Source organism: Phocoena phocoena, chromosome 1 (genome assembly GCF_963924675.1).
Source record: "Phocoena phocoena chromosome 1, mPhoPho1.1, whole genome shotgun sequence".
Taxonomy (NCBI): domain Eukaryota; kingdom Metazoa; phylum Chordata; class Mammalia; order Artiodactyla; family Phocoenidae; genus Phocoena; species Phocoena phocoena.
The window spans coordinates 14765077-14782294 of record NC_089219.1 but is presented as its reverse complement, the minus strand read 5'-3'; the positions used below and the strand labels follow the sequence as shown (position 1 = coordinate 14782294).

At 55.5% G+C, this 17218-nt stretch overlaps 1 protein-coding gene across 3 annotated transcripts in view; it reads left to right on the top strand.

The window, feature by feature from the left end:
* Window positions 1-17218, top strand: part of CAPZB (capping actin protein of muscle Z-line subunit beta) — a 133961-nt gene that overhangs the window by 107592 nt on the left and 9151 nt on the right. For all 3 annotated transcript variants that reach the window (XM_065894041.1, XM_065894031.1, XM_065894049.1), the window contains 2 exons: window positions 7217-7358; window positions 7730-7846. In XM_065894041.1, the coding sequence (XP_065750113.1) occupies window positions 7217-7358; window positions 7730-7846 (259 nt within the window). The remainder of the gene's footprint in view (window positions 1-7216; window positions 7359-7729; window positions 7847-17218) is intronic.

The window sequence follows — 17218 nt, the reverse complement described above, 5'->3', positions numbered from 1 at the left end:
AAAACAGGAGCATGCAGAAGACAAGCTCATTTACAAACATGATCCCCGACTCAGCATCAAGGACTCTGGTTCCTCCAGGATTCCTGGGTTCTGTCACCGTACGGCAGCCAGTCACGCTTCGGGTTATGTGGCTGCACATGTTGGGGTGAAGCGAGGACCGGCTTCCTCCGGTGGCGGCGCTCCCTGGTCCTGCCGGGCACCTGTGCTTCCAGGGAGCTGCTTCGTGCGAGTGTCGAGGGCGGGGGGTCTTCCGGCCGTTATCGAGGGCGGGGGGACTTCCGGCCGTTATCGAGGGCGGGGGGTCCTCCGGCCGTTCAGCCAGCGGGCCTCTGCTGCCACCTTGAAGTGGAGGCCCTCCTTCCAGAACTCCCAGCGCAGGGTTCTCGGTGTTGCCCAGACTCCTGGCCACTTGCTGTACCCCTTCCTTCCTTCCCTGACTTTCTCCTGCACTTGAGGCAGCATTGTTTACAGCGGCGTGTGTGTGTGTGTGTGTGTGTGTGTGAGAGAGAGAGAGAATTTACCTAAGTCCAGCCCCACAGGCTAAACCAGGGCCGCGAGAACAGGACGTGGCTCTGGGGCAGCCAGCTCCCCAGTTCTCAGCTGTGTGACTTGGGTGCATTCCTTTCGCTCTCTGGGTTTCCACCATCTTAACTGTAGAATAATGTATGCAAAGCCCCTGACACAGAATGGGTTCTCAAAAACGGCAGCTCTTGGGCGATGGCGATGGCAACTCCGGAAGGCCCTGAGCGTCCACATCCTCCCGGGTGGGCAGTGTGTTCACGGGTAGCCCGGAGAGGCAGGGGATGCTCACGGGTGGCATGCAGTGCGGACGGTGTGGTCAGGTGCCAGGCCAGCTCGGCGGCCCCTGCAGCAGAACCATTGTTTCCAGAGAGGCCTTCATTATTCCTCTTTAAGTAAAACAATAAAAACCTCGTAAAGCGAGGCTGTAAAGCGCCGCAGCCACGGTCCAGATGTGCACGTCTAAGTGCAACTGGCATTAAAGTCGCGCATGCCTAAGCCGATCGGCATGTTTGCTCTGGGGATTATTGCACCTGTGTGTGCTGGAAGGAATGTCTACAGAATACCTGTCCCGTGTCCGTGGGCAGATTCTGGGACGCGTTCCAAAAACCATGGTGGAGACGGCTGTCGCTGGAGGTGTGTAAGCAAGGTTTTGGTCAACTTAAGATGTTCGGAATCTGCACTGTGGCACTCAGTCTGCCTCACACCGGCCCTCGTGCAGCCACCTGATGCTGGAGTGTCAGAGCTGGGAGAGACCCTAGTGAGCCTCAGATCCAATGTTTTCATCTTACAAATGAGAAAACCACATTGGTGCCGCATAAATATCCCTTGCCTTCCTCTTGGCTTTGTTTAATGAAGCCGACTGCAGAAGCTCACACTCCAGCACCTAAGGGTGTGGCCTTGTGCTGCCCCCCCACCCCCCACCGACGTGTCTGGGTTTGGGGGTGACTGCCTGTCCTCCGAATCGCAGGTGTCATCGCGCTGCCAGAGATCCACGTCCGCTCCGGCCTCCTGCCCAGTCCCGGGAAGGCTGCCCAGCCCACTTTCGGCTAAAGGACCACGTCTGAATGAACCCTGCTCCCAGCAGATCTGTGCTGGCTGTGGTTCTTTTGTGGGGGTCATGGCATGTGACTCATTACCTGTTGGGGCCTCTGTATCAGAGCCACAAGTCCGGCTATTCTCCCAGGAGGCGATTTGATGGGAAAGAGGGAGGGCCAACCTCCAAGCCGATTCCAGTCCCGGCTTCCCTGTTACATGTGCAGCCCCACGTTGGCCAAGCCTGGTTACAGCCCAGATTCCTGAAACAAGTTTCCATCCTGGTCTCCACGCACACCTCAGCCTCAAACACTCCATAAAGCTTTAGGAGCCCAACTAGGTTTTGGGTTTTGTTTTGTTTTTTTTCCTTTTGTGAAGTAGGTCATTTTGAGTATGAAGTATTATGTTTTCCCTTTTGTCTCCTCCTCCCCAGCAGTCCTGAGGTTGGAGAGTTATGGTTCTAGAATCTGTATGCGTGACGCTGACTTTGGTCAAGTGGAGGAGTGCATTTCAGGGGGAATACGACATAGCTCTCTGGGAAGAAGAGAGTCACTGACACCCCAGGCTTTTCGCTGATCCAGGTTCAGGGTCTAACTCGCCCAGGCACTTCAGTGTGATTGGCTGTGCGGGGCAATAGCCAGCCCACCTGAGGGGCTCGCCTGGGGCTCCTGGCTTACCCAGCACAGTGCCCTGGTGACCTGGTCTTTTGAAGTTGATGAAACCTGGTTGTGGTCAACATGCTGTTTTTCAGATGGTGGGACTTAATGGAGCCAATCCAGGCGCCCCCATCTCCTTAATGCCAGCTGTCTGAATTCTCTGCAGTTCCATTTGCCTTAAAAATATATTAATCTGCTGGGAAGATCTTGAAAGCCACCAACTGTGGAGCCGATGGCGCTTGGTTGAAAGAGTTCACTCTTGGGTGGACATCAGAGCGGCGTTTTCCTCTCATTGTTCCCGGGTTGGTCTGGGTCGGTCTGTCGGTTCCCCTACTGATGTTCCTGGAACTCTGAAAGGCCCCACTGTTCCCTGGTTCGACTTTCCAAGCCGGCTTCTCTGCAGCGTCCCCACAGACTGTCCCTGTGTCCCTGTGGCTAACAGGTCATTCACCGTCCTCACCGTGTGTGTGGATTTCAGCCCTCACTCCCTGAAGGTACCAGGGCTAAGAAAAGCCCAGGGGTTTCGTCTTTGGGCGTCCACGTTTTAAAGATATTCCCCGAGCTGCCCCCTTGACCAGAGACCTCTGGGCCTCCCCTTTTGTGCCCAGCGCGGCTGGGCCATGGCAGCGGTCCTGGGACCGTCCTCCCTCCCTCCCCTGTGGAGGAGGGGCAGAGCACAGGCCGGCCGGGTGAACCCCTCAGCCGCCTGCTTGCAGCGCCAGGCCACTCTTGATGCCTGTTCATGCTGCCGTGTGCAGCCCGAGAGCGAGTCGCCAGGGATGGCAGAGCCCCCTTACTGAAATAGCATGTTAGCATGTAAACAATATTAATACTATTTGACTCATTAAATATACAAAGGCCAGCTAAAGTGCTTCCATGTGTGTGCTGTTAGTTCTGGCGGGCGACTCCTCAGATGGCTTTATGTGGTTTCAGACAACATTTTAGCACATTCTTAAAATACCCACAAAAGCCTTTATGTAAAAACTCATAAATGTGAACCACATAAAAATTATTTTTTTTCCCGTTTCATGTCATTATGATCAAAGTACAGTAGGTAAGAATAAATTTCCAAAAACTTGTTGAGGTCCCTCTTTAATTAACGCTTCACGCGCAGAGCAGGGCCATAAACGGTGGGACGGGGGGCTGTCAGTGCCCCGTGGCCACTCTGCCACAGAGGCTGGCCTTCCGTGCGAGTCTGAGCCGGCCCTTTCTCATCACGCGTCCTCCGGTCCCTTTGTCCTGGAACATCGGGTTGAGACTCGCAGCCGTGCACGTCCCCAGAGGTCCCTTTAGGTGAATGGAATGTGAGTCCGCTCTGGCGCTGCTGCCCTCGTCTCTTTACTGAAGGTCCGATCGCCTGTAAGTTAGGGGACTACCCAACGGGACACTCTCCCAGCTATGAAACCAATTTCGGAGGTCACGTGGGTCCGTGGAAGGGTGCTCGTGATTCCGGCCAAGTGAGGAAAGCCCAGCCCAGCCCCCTTGCTGTGCCTACAGTTACGTAAAAAGTAAGCATCTGGACAGAGACTGGAGGGGAATTAGGAAAAATGAGATTTATGGGATAAGCTGATTTATGGTGTTGTGGGCTAAAATTTTAAACTTCCTTTTTTTAAAATAATGTTCTTCTAATAAATTTTTTAATTGGGGGGAAGAATAGTAACCCACGTGAGCATCAGAGTCGAGCTTGCATTTTTACCTCCTTTGTCTCCAACATTTTGTAACTTTGGACCTGGTCAGTGTGGCCCACAAGGGAAGCTGAGGATGCCAGGGAGGAGCTGCCCAGAGCGGAGCCGGGCCATGAGGTGGGACTTTGGAGTGGAAATGGCCAGTTCAGCCCCGCAAAACGGTAATGCTGTTGTTTTATTTTTCTGGAAGAAAACAGAAATCTAAGGGAGGCGACTGAGAGGGCTCAACAGGCCACCCGGTGCTTTTGAACTGGTTGCCAGGTGGTGTCGAGGAGGGTTGTCAAGCCACCAGGCCCTCTGCTGGTTCCCTCCCAGGGCAGCCTGACCTGCCCTCCCCCGAGTCCCAGCACAGAGACAAGAACAACACTCTGGGCTGAGAGGCGCCTGAGGCGGGGGGCCTCAGGCTTCGAGGGGCAGAAGGATGAACACGCCCGCTGGGCTTCGCGCCTTCGCTCCAGGAAAGAAGGAATTAGCGGCCCACTTCTGCCAGCACAAGAAAAGCCACATTTTTAAAAGTTGTTTTTTCCCTTTTGATGTGGGGCTGCTCTCCCGACAAGCAGGCGGAAAGGGAAAACCATGCGATGGAACCCAGCCATCTGTCACCGAAAGGGTGGGTGTTGGCGGGTCTGCCCTAGGCTGCCCTTCCCGCCCGCCACAGTGCAGCTCTGCTTCCCGGGGAATTCGGGGAGGGGGCACCAAAACCCCGGAGCCCATGCCGCCCGCTCACCTGAGTGAGGGGTCTGGTCCCAAGGTGACCGATGCATCCCCACATGTCCCAGGAGCGTTCCAGGGTGGCCCGGCGTGTGACCAGCTCCCTGCAGGGCTGGGCCGGGTCAGGGTGGCCCTGTGGAGGGAAGTGGGGGGGGCCTCAGGCTCTACGCCAGAACACTTACCTACTTGGGGTTTGGGGAGAGATCTAGAACAAGGGAAAGCGCCTTCCCGAGTGCCCAGCGTTGGCCAGGTTCCCGGAGTTGCCCTGGGCTGGCGCTGAGCTCGGGCCCGCAGGTGTGTCTCTCCATTCTCCCGTGCTTTCCCCTCACAGTTGTCCGCTCTGCTGCCCTGGTCGGAAGCCAGAGTCCTCAGTCCCTCAATCCTTCCTTTCCCTCAGTCCCTCGACCTCAATCCCTCAATCCTTCCTTTCCCTCAGTCCCTCAACCTCAGTCCCTCAATCCTTCCTTTCCCTCAACCTCAGTCCCTCAATCCTTCCTTTCCCTCAGTCCCTCAATCCTTCCTTTTCCTCAGTCCCTCAACCTCAGTCCCTCAATCCTTCCTTTCCCTCAGTCCCTCAATCTTTCCTTTCCCTCAGTCCCTCAACCTCAGTCCCTCAATCTTTTGACCACCATCTAGCCCCGGGGCTGGCACCTCATACAGCCTCCTGCCGTCACCGGCCTTCTGGGGCCGACTGGCCAGGGGAGACAGCTGTGAATTTCACTTGACAGCTCAATCGCAGTGGGTAGCGCGGGATGGAGCAGTGGGGACAGTCTCCCTGAGGAATTCTGGCGGGGAGGGCGTGAGGGGAACAGACCTAGGTGTGGACCCTCATGCGCCACGCCCAGTGGGCCTGCGGTGGGTCAGAGCCAGAGACAAGGCAGCCGCGGGGCCCTGCAGCTCGCCAGCATGAAGAGGGACTACCTCTTCCGTCTGTCTCTCGGTTACACTCTGGTGTATATCACATGCTGGCCTTTGTACGAAAACTTTTTAGCTTGAAAGAGTTTGATTTACAGCAAAATTATCCAAAAAAGAGTACAAAGAATTCTTGGAATACCCATCGCTTACATTCTCTAAATATTAGCATTTACCATGTATGTTTTTTATCATGTAGCAGCGTTGTCGAGGTGTAATTCATATACATGTTTATTTTTATTACTTGTTTTTGTTATGAAAATAATAATCTTTGGTCAGGTATCTATTTTCCTGTATTGTTTTTGTCTTTCAACAGTCCTAGAAAGTAGATACCGTCCCTGTTTGTTTGGTTTTTTTTAATATTTATTTATTTATTTATTTGGCTATGCCGGGTCTTGAGTTGCGGCGTGTGGGATCTTTTAGTCGTGGCATGCGGGATCTAGTTCCCTGACCAGGGATCAAACCCGGGCCCCCCGCATTGGGGACGTGGAGCCTTAACCTTAGCTGGACTGCCAGGGAAGTCCCAATACTGTCCCTGCTTTATAAAGAAACTAAGGCCCAGTTCGCAGAGCCGGTCGCTGGTAGCTCTTGATAAGTAGTCATCGGGCGGATAAGCGTGTGACGTAACTGGTGACTGGCGGGGCGGGCATGGGGACATGTGCCTGCCTGACTCCCCAGCCCATGCGTCTCGGTGCCTGCCTGCTGCTCACATCCGAATCCGCGGCCCCGGGCCTTCTGGAGAGTCCCGGAGTGCACCTTCTGCACCACTGATGCAGGGTTAAATGGGGTCAGAGAGGCCACAGACTTTCTGGTAAAGAGTGTGCTATTAGCCACCAGAGACTCCATCGTTCCAGAGCCGTCGTTGGTCGTCAGCAGAATTTGAGGTGCTGCATGTCAGCTGGTGGTCCGCCTTTGCTTTCTGAGCTCCTCGGACCTGTACGGACAGCCGCTGCCTTGGTGCCCTTGAATTTGGGATCCTTGCCTCATTTCCTTTGCTCCTCTGGCCTTTTCTTTCCCTCCTGCATTTGATCTGAATTAGGAATTTTTCAGTATTGCCTCAGACTTGCAGAGGAAGCTCGGTCCCAACCATAGCCCTTCGTTTCAGGCTATACAGTTGCAGCAGGTTGCTCTGAAAAACCCACAGAAGCCCCAGCGTGTGCAGGCCCTGGAGCGTTCCAGGGGGAACAGAGCTCTGTCTGCTCTCAGTGGGACAAGTCTGGACTGTTGTTGCTCTGTTTTTCCTGTTTTTCGTCTGTAAAGTAGCCATCCCAAAAGATAGGAGTATCACACGGTAATGATTACTCAGTAGGAATGACCCCCACTGAGGGTCTGTTACATGTCACACACGTTCTGAATCCTTCTTCTGGAAGGAATGTGAAGCCCAGAGAAGTGGAGTCAGTTTGCCAAAGGCCACAAAGCTAGAGGAAGGACAGCTCAGACTCACATTCATCTTTTGGACTCCTAATTGCGTGTTCTTTCTGTGAGCCCCCCACCGGAAAGGATGCTGCATCCCCTCCCCTGACCAACGAATAAGCAGGACACATGCAAGAACCAACCCTGGAACCACCGTAGGGAGGGTCGTTAATCCCAGAGAGACATTTAGATGAATCTTTGCCAAATGACCACCCCTGGGACCTGGGGTGATCTGTAATTTGACGGGCTTAACATCTCATGGACACGTGGGCCTGTTTCCTGCAGGTATTTTGAAGGCGGCGTCTCATCTGTCTACCTCTGGGATCTGGATCATGGTTTTGCTGGAGTGATCCTCATAAAGAAGGCTGGAGATGGATCAAAGAAGATCAAAGGCTGCTGGGACTCCATCCACGTGGTAGAAGTGCAGGTACAGCTCCCCACCCCCCACCCCCCACCTGCAGATGGCAGCCCAAACGGTGTGGCCTGTTCCCTAGCAGGTGCTTCTTGATGGGAATATGTTGTGACGTATAAACCCCTGTGATTCCTAAAAGTGCCCACAGCCATGTGGATAAAGATAAGTCAGGATCGCAGTAGTCATTGATGAAAAAGATCCCCAAAGAACTTGGATACAGTGACTGCAGATTCGGCCCCTTTAAAAACCGTTTGGGATTCTATAAGGTCATGTCATGGTGACGTGTTAGGAAGGGACGTGTTAGAATGACCTGAATTCAGGGGCCATTCGGGCTCTCCTCAGCTCAAGGTTGTGCCCAAGGCTCTGATCTCTGTCTCTTCCTACAGGAGAAGTCCAGCGGTCGCACCGCCCATTACAAGCTGACCTCCACGGTGATGCTGTGGCTGCAGACCAACAAATCCGGCTCTGGCACCATGAACCTCGGCGGCAGCCTTACTAGACAGGTAGAGTGGTCATTGCCCCCGGCTGCAGCCCCAGGGCTGGCCGTGTGTGGAGATGAGTGAGCAGCTGCCCCACAGAGGGTCCTGGGGCAGCCCCTGCGCCTGACGTGATCTCCCCACAGGCCTGTCCGTGTTTCCCGACATTCAGTCACGGGAGGTTTTACTTGGGATCAAGGTATTTATGTTAAGATGCTCCCGTGATGTTTAGGGCATTACCGCTGGTAACATTTTAGAATGGATTACTTTCTCAGTTGTGGCTTAGATGATGTATTAGGGCTCTTGGTTTTAGGTGACAGAAGTAAAACTCTCACTGACTTAAGCGAAAATGGAAATGAGTCAGCTCACCTAATTGTGACGTTCTGACATCGTTCAGCCCGCCTGGGTCTAAGACACGAATGATGTGGGCAGGACTCCGGATCTCCATGCGGGGGCTCCTGGCAGCCTCTGGCCATCCTGGGGGAGAGCCTCTCTCGCAGAGCAGGTCTGCCGTGTAACCCCAGGAACGTCTCACTGGCGGGTCAGGTTACTTGTCCCGGACAGAATCACTTCCTGACGCTAGGGTCATGTGACCCTAGCTAGGTCGAGGAGACGAACAGGGGTGTGGGTGTTGATTTCCTAGAGTGAAATCAGGCAGCTTTCTCACAGTCGAGAGAGGGCTGGGTGTGGGCAGCCAGCAGCCACTGGACAATGGAGAGGTGCTTTCTGCAGCGAGAACGGATGGCCGTGATCTGTGGATGGGGGTGGGCAGTGAGGAGTGACGGCAGCCAGGGGGTCAGCCTAGGGGCTTGGCAGCAGGCTGCTGGGGGATAGTAGCCAGGGTCCCCAGAAGGAGAGAAAGGACTGAAAAAGAAGCTACAGGGATCCAGAAGAGGGAGAGCCTGTTAAGCCTCCGAGCGGGTTTACCGGCCTCCCCAGGCAGGTGCCCTGTGGTACACACCTGCTCTCTGCTCAGCTCTGGCCCCCGCAGCAGTGCTCCAGGGATGCAGGGGTGCAGTGGAATGATAGTCACTGGCATCCTCTGCTATGCACCCCAGCAGGGCACTTTTCAAAACTCAGAATATTCATTCACCTCATACAGAAAAAATGGGTATGTCCGGTCAAAGCAGTCCAAAGACTGCTTGAGTCACAGGGTCTTGACGTGGGAAGAGTTCAGAGGTCATCTCCCAACCTGACAGGACAGTTTGTGCCGCTCTGCTCGGGTGGGACCAGGGAGCTCGCTGCCTTGGAGGATAGCCCGTTCCTTTTACATCAGTCTCCATAAAAAGAGGCATCCAGCATGGGCCGCGCGCTGCTCTGCAGGCACCTCACAGGCGTGCAGTTGGCTACACGGCCCCCCACTGGCTCCCCACCCCACCTCTTTTCCCACGAGCTGTTGACGGTCCAGGGATTTCCCCTTCTGTTCTTGTGCAGTCGATCTTTCTTAAAATGAGGTTATACATGTGAACTCACGTTTTGGTTTTTGTCCATTCTGCCAGGGACAGATAATGTCGAATCTCGGTTTTGGTCATCCAGGTGTTAGCTGTTCCTTCCGGCTTTCTTCCTTGCATATTAACTAAGATGACTCTGTCTTCGTATTAGTTCAAGGCCAAGTTTGGAGCCCTCCAGCCTGGCTACCAAAGACTTCCATAGCGGGGAGACATCAGTCTGATAACCGTCTTTCTAGGGCACTGGTCTTCCGGGTGAGCTTGTCCAGCTCTGATTCACCGCCTAAGCAGGGCTTCACATTTCCAGATAGATGCCATTTGAGCCACCTGTGGTTGAACACCGCCTGCCATTTCCCAGCCGGCTCCCTGCCCTGCTAGGACCAGGTGACTGCAGGCTTGGCCATGGCTTCTCTCTCCTGGCCCTCAGGGCTCAGTGTGTCTCTGCACTTCAGGCTCCTTTGATGTGGCAAGAAGCGTTGCTTTGCTCTGTTTCCCACCTCTCTGGTCCTGAACGGCCCGGCCAGGCAGGAGGGCTCTCTTGAGAGCCTCTGCTCTGCAGCTGCCCACAGTCTAGTCCAGGAGGGACCAGCGTCAGCACCGCGGAAGAGCTTGTCAGAAATGCAGAGAGCTTGGGGCCCTACCCAGACCCACCAAATCAGGATCTAAAGTTCACAAAATTCTCCAGGTAATTTATGTGCACATTAAAACTTGACGAGTGCTACTCTTTGGGGTTTTGTACCTAATTCCATCTTGGGGGGCGGCTCCCCATGCCACCAGCAAGCAGCACTCCAGACACCAGCAGGGTGTCCTACAGTTCACCTACGAGCCTGACACTCTACCCAGAGATAGCATCAGATCCCACAGGTTCAGGGCTCAGTCCCACAAGACTGCCTGCCCTCCTCCCTCCCCTGAGACACACCTTCCAACGCTAGTGGCAAGTCCAGGTTGTCCCCTGTGCTTCTGACCTACTGGCTACAAATCAGAGGTTCCCATGACCCCCTACTTGGGTTCGATTAATTTGCTAGAGCTGCTCACAGAACTCAGGAAACCCATTTCCTCATTAGATTGCCGATTTATTCCAAGGGATATTTAAAGGTTACGAATCAACAGCCAGATGAAGAGGTCCATGGGGCGAGGTCTCAAACAAAGGAGCTTCGTTCTCACGGGGTTTTGGGGCCCTGGAAGCATTTTGGTTCCCCAGCCTGGAAGCTGATTCCCGTCTTTTGTGGGGTGTTGTGGAGACTTCATTACATGGGCGTGATGATTAACTCACTGGCAGTTGGTGATTGATTCAACCTCCAGCCCTTCTCCCCTGCCTGGAAATAGAGATAGGACTAAAAGTTCCACCCCTCTATTTATGGTTGGTTCCCCTGGCAACCAGCCCCCATGCTTAGGTACTTTCCAAAAGTCACCTCATTAACGTAAACCCAGTTGTGGTGGAAAGGGGCTTGTTACGCGTGACAAGGCACACATTTCACCTTGATGGCCCTGAAGCGACTGATGTCAGGAACTGAGCACAAGAGACCAGATGTAACAAAAGATGCTCCCATTGCTCTTACCGCCCAGGAAATTCCAAGGGTTTGGGAGCTGTGAGCCCGGAACCATGGATGAAGAGCAGATGTACGTGAGAAATGTATTTTGGTCGTCCGAATGACCAAACTGTGTATTTCTTATAAATCACAGTATCACAGCTGCTGTGTACCTTTCTCTTGCCCATCTTTGGCTTAGGTGTCATGAGCAGCCTATCTTCAAGGTGTCCCTTCCAGGTGTGTGAGGTGAGCTGGGAGCTTGGACTGGAAGGTGCCGCCTCCCTTGGAGCAGACTTGTCTTCACTTCTGCTTCACGTGCTACTTGAAGCTTCTGAGCAGGTTGAAGACCCTCGTTTAAGAGTCCTGTTTAGGACTTTTAACAGCCCCACCCCAAGGGAAGGCCTTAACCCTGTGCTGGTGCAGGGCAGTGGTGCCTTCGTGTGACAGGAAGAGGAAGCACAGACAGGTAGCTTGGCCTGAGTCTCCTGTGAGACTTGGCCTCAGAGAAGCCGGTGCTGGCTGCAGTGCAGCATCCCTCAGAAGGGCCTCAGGAGGGAGCCTTCCTTGGCAGAGGTGACCGTTGCCATCCTCATCCTGGGAGTGCCTGACTTCATGAGGGTTCCTTTTAATATCAAAATGGCTTTTTCAGTAAGATAATGATTACGCTTTTCATAACCATTCGTTTTTTAAAATGTGGCAGGAAGGGTAAATTTAGTAGCTCTTTCAAGTGCAGTCACAGAAGCATCTCCGTGCCCTCGAACAGTAGAAGTGCAAGGCAGGTGCCTGGGCCGCGTGTCGGAGCCTCACACTCTCCGTGGAGAACCTGCACCACCTCTGCCGTGTCATGGGGCCTGGAGCCGCAGGGGATCTCGGGGGTCCCCTTCTCTGGCCTCTGGGCAGGGCTGTCCCCACACCGTCCCAGAGGCTAGTGCTCACTGGGCAGAGACCATCCTTTTGCATGGAAATGGGCCCTCGTCTTCCAGGAACCACTGACCAGGGAGGGGCCGCCGGACCCCAGGCAGCTGGCTCCCTCGCAGCCGTCCTCCCCGACACCTTGCCACCTGGGGAGTGGTGGAAAGTCCTAAACCCGTATCTGGAAACTGTTTCCTGCATCACTTACCGCTCCGAACTGTTTATAATTCCACCCGGTTTACAGTGACCTGGACAAATATTTAATCCTCAGCCTTCCTAATAGTTTAAATCAGAGCTGTCAGCCCACGGCCGGGGTCTGGGCTTGCTGTGAGCAGCACCCGCTGCCAAGCCAAACGCAGGCCTGATGAGCGGCGTCCTCAGCGCACGCGCTGGCCGCGGCCTGTTTGGATTGCCTGTGCTCTTGGGCTCTCATGAGGAAATTGATGCTTCTGTCATCATCCTCGCGGCCGGTCGCATAACTCATCTGAGGTGCATTAAATCTGGGGCTGGTTTCCAAAGTAAGTAACTGCAAAAGGAGGGGCAGGGAAGCAATGAGGGTGACAAAGCTAAGTTAATGATGTGTAGCTTCTGCGCATACAGGGGAAATGAGGGTTGCGGGTTTAGCTGTTTGTCCCGGATGAGCCTTGGGAAAACATCTCTGCTTCTCTCGGATGGGAGGCGAAGGGGTTCCAGGAAAGCTGAGCAGATCGTGATCAAGAGTGAACACGTGTGGTAATGTGGGCGTCTCTGTTGACTGGGTTGTCAACGGCATAGTTACCGCTCCCATGTAGCAGGTGAGCAAACTGAGGTCAGGCTATTAAGTAATTTGCTGTGGTGACTTATCTAAGTAGCAGGCAGAGCTGGGATGTGAACCCAGATTTGTCTGCCTAGAAGAAAAGAAAGCTGCATTCTGCCGCACTGCATTCTTTTGGTCTTAGTCCGTCCCCTGTCTGTAGGCCTGGCATTTAAGAGATGCTCAGTAAGCCTTTGCACAGAAATGCGTTCGGCAGTCAGGACACCGCCCTTCGGGCGCCCAGGAGCAGCCCCTTGGCAGCCCCTCGAGCAGCCCGCGTGGGCAGCGGCAGTGGGCCAGTGGCCCCAGAAACAGGCCCTGTGGCGAGTGGGGCCAGAACCACGGAGTCCAGTGGAGGCGCCAGACCTCCCTGGAGTGTGCTCAGCAGCGCCACGGTTTGGGTGCCTCTTGCAGGAACCCAAGTGACCACGTGAGACGCCTTCACCGCCAGAGGTAGTGCGGAGGGTTTTAAGATTTTTCAAGTAGTCAGCTGATCTGATCAGATTTGTGACTTCAAAGGATGGCCCCGGCGGTGGCTGCAGTGACTAGCCCGTGGCCGGGTGGTCAGTGAAGGAGCCTCAAGGCAGGAAATAACGAGGAAGGGCGGAGGCAGGAGGAGTAGAGGAGGGTCGGGTTGGAGACGTCTTGGGGTGACCCCAGGGTGTGAGCGCTGGGCTCAGGTGGGTCTTCGTTGCTCGAGTTCCTCCAGTTAGCGGTACTTGCTGTGACCCAGGCGGAATGGCAGCTGCACGCTCACACCTTCCCACGTGTGTCAGGAGGGGAGGGGCCACCTCACCAGGCCCACAGTGCCAGGCCCTGACCCTGGCAGCCATCCTAGCCAGCGGGCAGGAGCGCCCAGCCAGGCCGAGGTCTCCCGTTTCCAGCTCTCCCGTTTCCATCCAGCTCATACTGGCCACCCCGCAGCTGCATAGGCCGGGGCCACCCTTCCCTGGCACGATGCCCAGGGCTCCCCCACTTTCCTGCTTCCTGTGCCTGTCCTGGGAAGGGCCATGGCTTGGGCTTGGTGGAATTTCCCCCCAGGAGTCCCTTTCCCTGGCTCCCCTGGCTTTGCCTCCATCTTCTCCTCTCTCAAGGCCCCCCTCACCACCTTTTTTTTTTTTTTTGGCTGCGTTGGGTCTTCGTTGCCGCACGTGGGCTTTCTCTAGGTGCGGCGAGTGGGGCTACTCTTCGTTGCGGTGCGTGGGCTTCTCATTGCGGTGGCTTCTCTTGTTGCGGAGCACGGGCTCTAGGCACGCGGGCTTCAGTAGCTGTGACTCGCGGGCTCTAGAGCACAGGCTCAGTAGTTGTGGCGCATGGGCTTCATTGCTCTGCAGCATGTGGGATCTTCCTGGACCAGTGATCGAGCCCGTGTCCCCTGCATTGGCAGGCGGATTCTTAACCACTGCACCACCGGGGAAGCCCCCTCACTGACTTTCTTACCGCTCTTGGTAAATGTACTGGAGCTACATTTCACATCTTGTTGTGACCTGGGCTGTGGAGATGCCCCAGGGGCTCAGACCAAGGAGCCCTCACCCATCTCCTCCATTCCGGCCTTTTGCGCCCGCCCCCTGCCAAAAGACGTCTCTCAGGGACATCCCTGGAAAGCAAGCAGAGAAAGTGTTTTGGCAGATCCCTGCAGCTGTGGGAGGCAAGGTGAGTGCCGCCTTCGCAGAGGCTCATCACGGCCAATCCTTGAGGGCGGGAGGGCGGCAGCTGCCACCTGGGCCCCGGTGGGAAGGCTGCTTTCCGCAGGCCAAGTACCAACGCGCTGAAAAGGAAGTTGCACTGAGAGGTCACTTCTATGTGACAGCTGGAGGCGTGGGAAAGAGGCAAGACTGTGAATCTCGGGAAAGAGATCCAAGGTTTCCAGTCTGGGGCCGGGCCCTGCAGATGTTCATTTGACATTTTTTTCCAACTCTAAATATTTAGAAACAGAGGTGGAATGTCCTGTGGAGCTGGGATATGAGGGCGGACACTCGGAAGGCGAGCTCTCCCCCCGGCTCAGCACCGGGCTGCCTTGTGATGTATCTTCGAGCAGTGAGACTCCAGCAGAGGCACCTGCCCGCGTGTTAATGCAGGGAAATCCTCTGACTCGCGCTTGGCAGTCAGGCAAGGCGGCATGTTGCAGGGGGAAGAGCCCATGGCCTTCCCTCCAGATGTGGGGAACAGAGGGGTCCAGGCCAAACTCGGGGTGGCTCAGGGAGGACTTTCTCACCCGGGGAGGCCCAGCTCCAGGTGCTCCCTTTTTCCCTGAGGTTCCTGGGTTCAGGGCTGGAGAGGCTTGAGTGGTGTGGCTTCTAGGGATGCTTTGGTGTACGTCCGGTGACCTGGGGCGGAATGACCCAGCCTGGTCGAGAGGGAAAGCTGGTGGGAGGCTGCCTCCCTGTGCCCATCCCCTGCCAGGAAGGTCGGGCAGGCGAGGAACGAGGAACAGAGCGGACATCCGAAAAAGGGAAGGGTTGGGGGAAGGCAGGCGGGTGAGGCAGGGATGAAACTGCTCGGAATTTCTGAGCCCTGGACTGCGGTTTGGCCTTGAGTTTTCCGGTAAAGAACGGGGGGTGAAGTTGAGAAAATGGAGCAGTCTCCTGGAAGAAAACAGGTTTTGGAATCCTCCAGACCTTGGTTCAGATCCTAGCCCAGTCTCTTTCCAGCTGTGCGACCTGGACGAACCACTTCCCTTCTCTGAAATTCAGCACTTTCACCATCGAGCTTAATAATGCCCACTTGGAAAGATGTTGTAGAGCAGAAATAAAAAACCATTTTGACACATGGGTTATGCCCAATAAATAATAGCTGTTAACTGCTACTACCACCTATCACGCAAGCAGAGACTTTTCCGTCTTCTAGAATGTATACAGTTTTAGGCTCAGTTAAATTTTTCCTAAACTGGGCAAACCGAACCTTCCTTGAGAGGCTGTCTGACCACTGTCTTCTGGCTTGACAGCATGTTACGTCCTGGCCTCACAGCTGCGCTCTGACCCGGAGCCCAGCCCAGTTACTAGGAGGAGCCAGGCCGGGGAGAGTCCCAGGAGTGGAGCTGCCGTTCAGCAGGCGCTGTTCTGGGCCTGGTGCACGTATTAGGTTCTCCAGTGCAGTGCAGAGGCAAGGAAGGCCCTCGCCCCCCAGGGCTCCAGAGCAGCAGCCATTAGACGGGGCTGGCTTCCTGCAGGTCCCCACCCTCCGGGCTCTGCTCACTGCAAAGTGCCGCACGGCACTGCTCACGTTTTCCCTTTTGAGGAAAATGGCCTGCTTTCTACACACTCACGCGTGTCCTCCACGTCGCCGGGCCACGGAGAGGAGCGGAGGTGCTTGATGGGGACAGGCGGGCTGCGCTCTGACTCCAGACTCCATTGGAACCACCTTGTGGAACATCTGTGCGACCACAGCACATAAAAATGTTTTCCTCTGGCATCCCCTTTTATAAGGGTGTAGTAACATCTGCAGTGCAAAAATAGTTCTATTTTTGGCAGATCGGCTTTGCCAGCGAGCTGACCCTGACCAGGTGTGAAGGGAGTCGGCAGGGTGCGGGGAGGGGGGCCGTGGAGACATGTCTGTGTGCCGGGCCTCTGCCCCGACCCCGGCCCACCCTCTTCCTTCCCTTCCCTGGGCCCTGCTGGGCCTTTGCCTTGGGCTCAGATTCCCTGCCTCAAGCTTCGTGGCCCCTTGTGTCCTCACTGGTAGTCGGTCTGCTCCTGGGGGAGGCTCACCCGCCCTGGCCCCCCTGCCCAGACCTCTTTTTATCTTTGCGCGCCCAGCATTTCCAGCCTTTTCCTTTGTTGGAGGATGGCTCTTGATTCTGAAGCAGAGATGATACCCAAGAGATCGGATATCTGATGTGACTTTGCTTCCCTGATGGCCCTGAGCCCTTTGCCACCAGTTGTGGCCTCAACTCTGCGTGGTTGGTGCGCATTTAAAATGGGGCCCTCAAAAAAATAAAATAAAATGGGGCCCTCACTGAGCTCCAGAGCCTCACTACTTCCCTGGGGTTGCCAGGAGTCCGCCGTCTGCGTGGAGCTGGGGAGGCAGAGAGGCCAGTTTGTGGAAGGACATAATTCATTTGGGTCAGACCCCCCCCCCGCCCCGCCCCCAGGCCTCTCCTTGCCCGGAAGAGCAGCCCTGAGCTGCCGTCTGGCCGGGCACAGAAACCTCTTCCACATGGGAGGAGAGGACACTCAGTGCCAGCATGTCGGTGTCCAAAAATGCCTTTTAAGAATGGGTAGGCAGGGCTTCCGTGGTGGCGCAGTGGCTGAGAGTCCGCCTGCCGATGCAGGGGACACGGGTTCGTGCCCCGGTCCGGGAAGATCCCACATGCCGCGGAGCGGCTGGGCCCGTGAGCCATGGCCGCTGAGCCTGCGCGTCCGGAGCCTGTGCTCCGCAACGGGAAAGGCCACAGCAGTGAGAGGCCCGTCGAGAAAAAAAAAAAAAGCAAGCGCCGTCCTTCCTCAGGGCGGAACACGGTCCCAGCCCCTGTTCAACATGCACACGCTCCAGTCGTCGTGGCCGCAGGGTTTTGCTCAGGGCCCAGCATGTCCCGCAAACACCACGGCGCTGCCCAGGGTGGGGTGCTCATTCACCTGAAACAGGGGGGTGTGACTTCACTTTGAAGTTGGTGGGCATGCTCGCCTCCTGTTTTGTGTCAACCCCTGAGCGAGACTCCCCAGGATCACTGGCCAGAGTGCCCGGGGTGGCTCAGGGCCCGGTACTGGGGGCAGAGCAG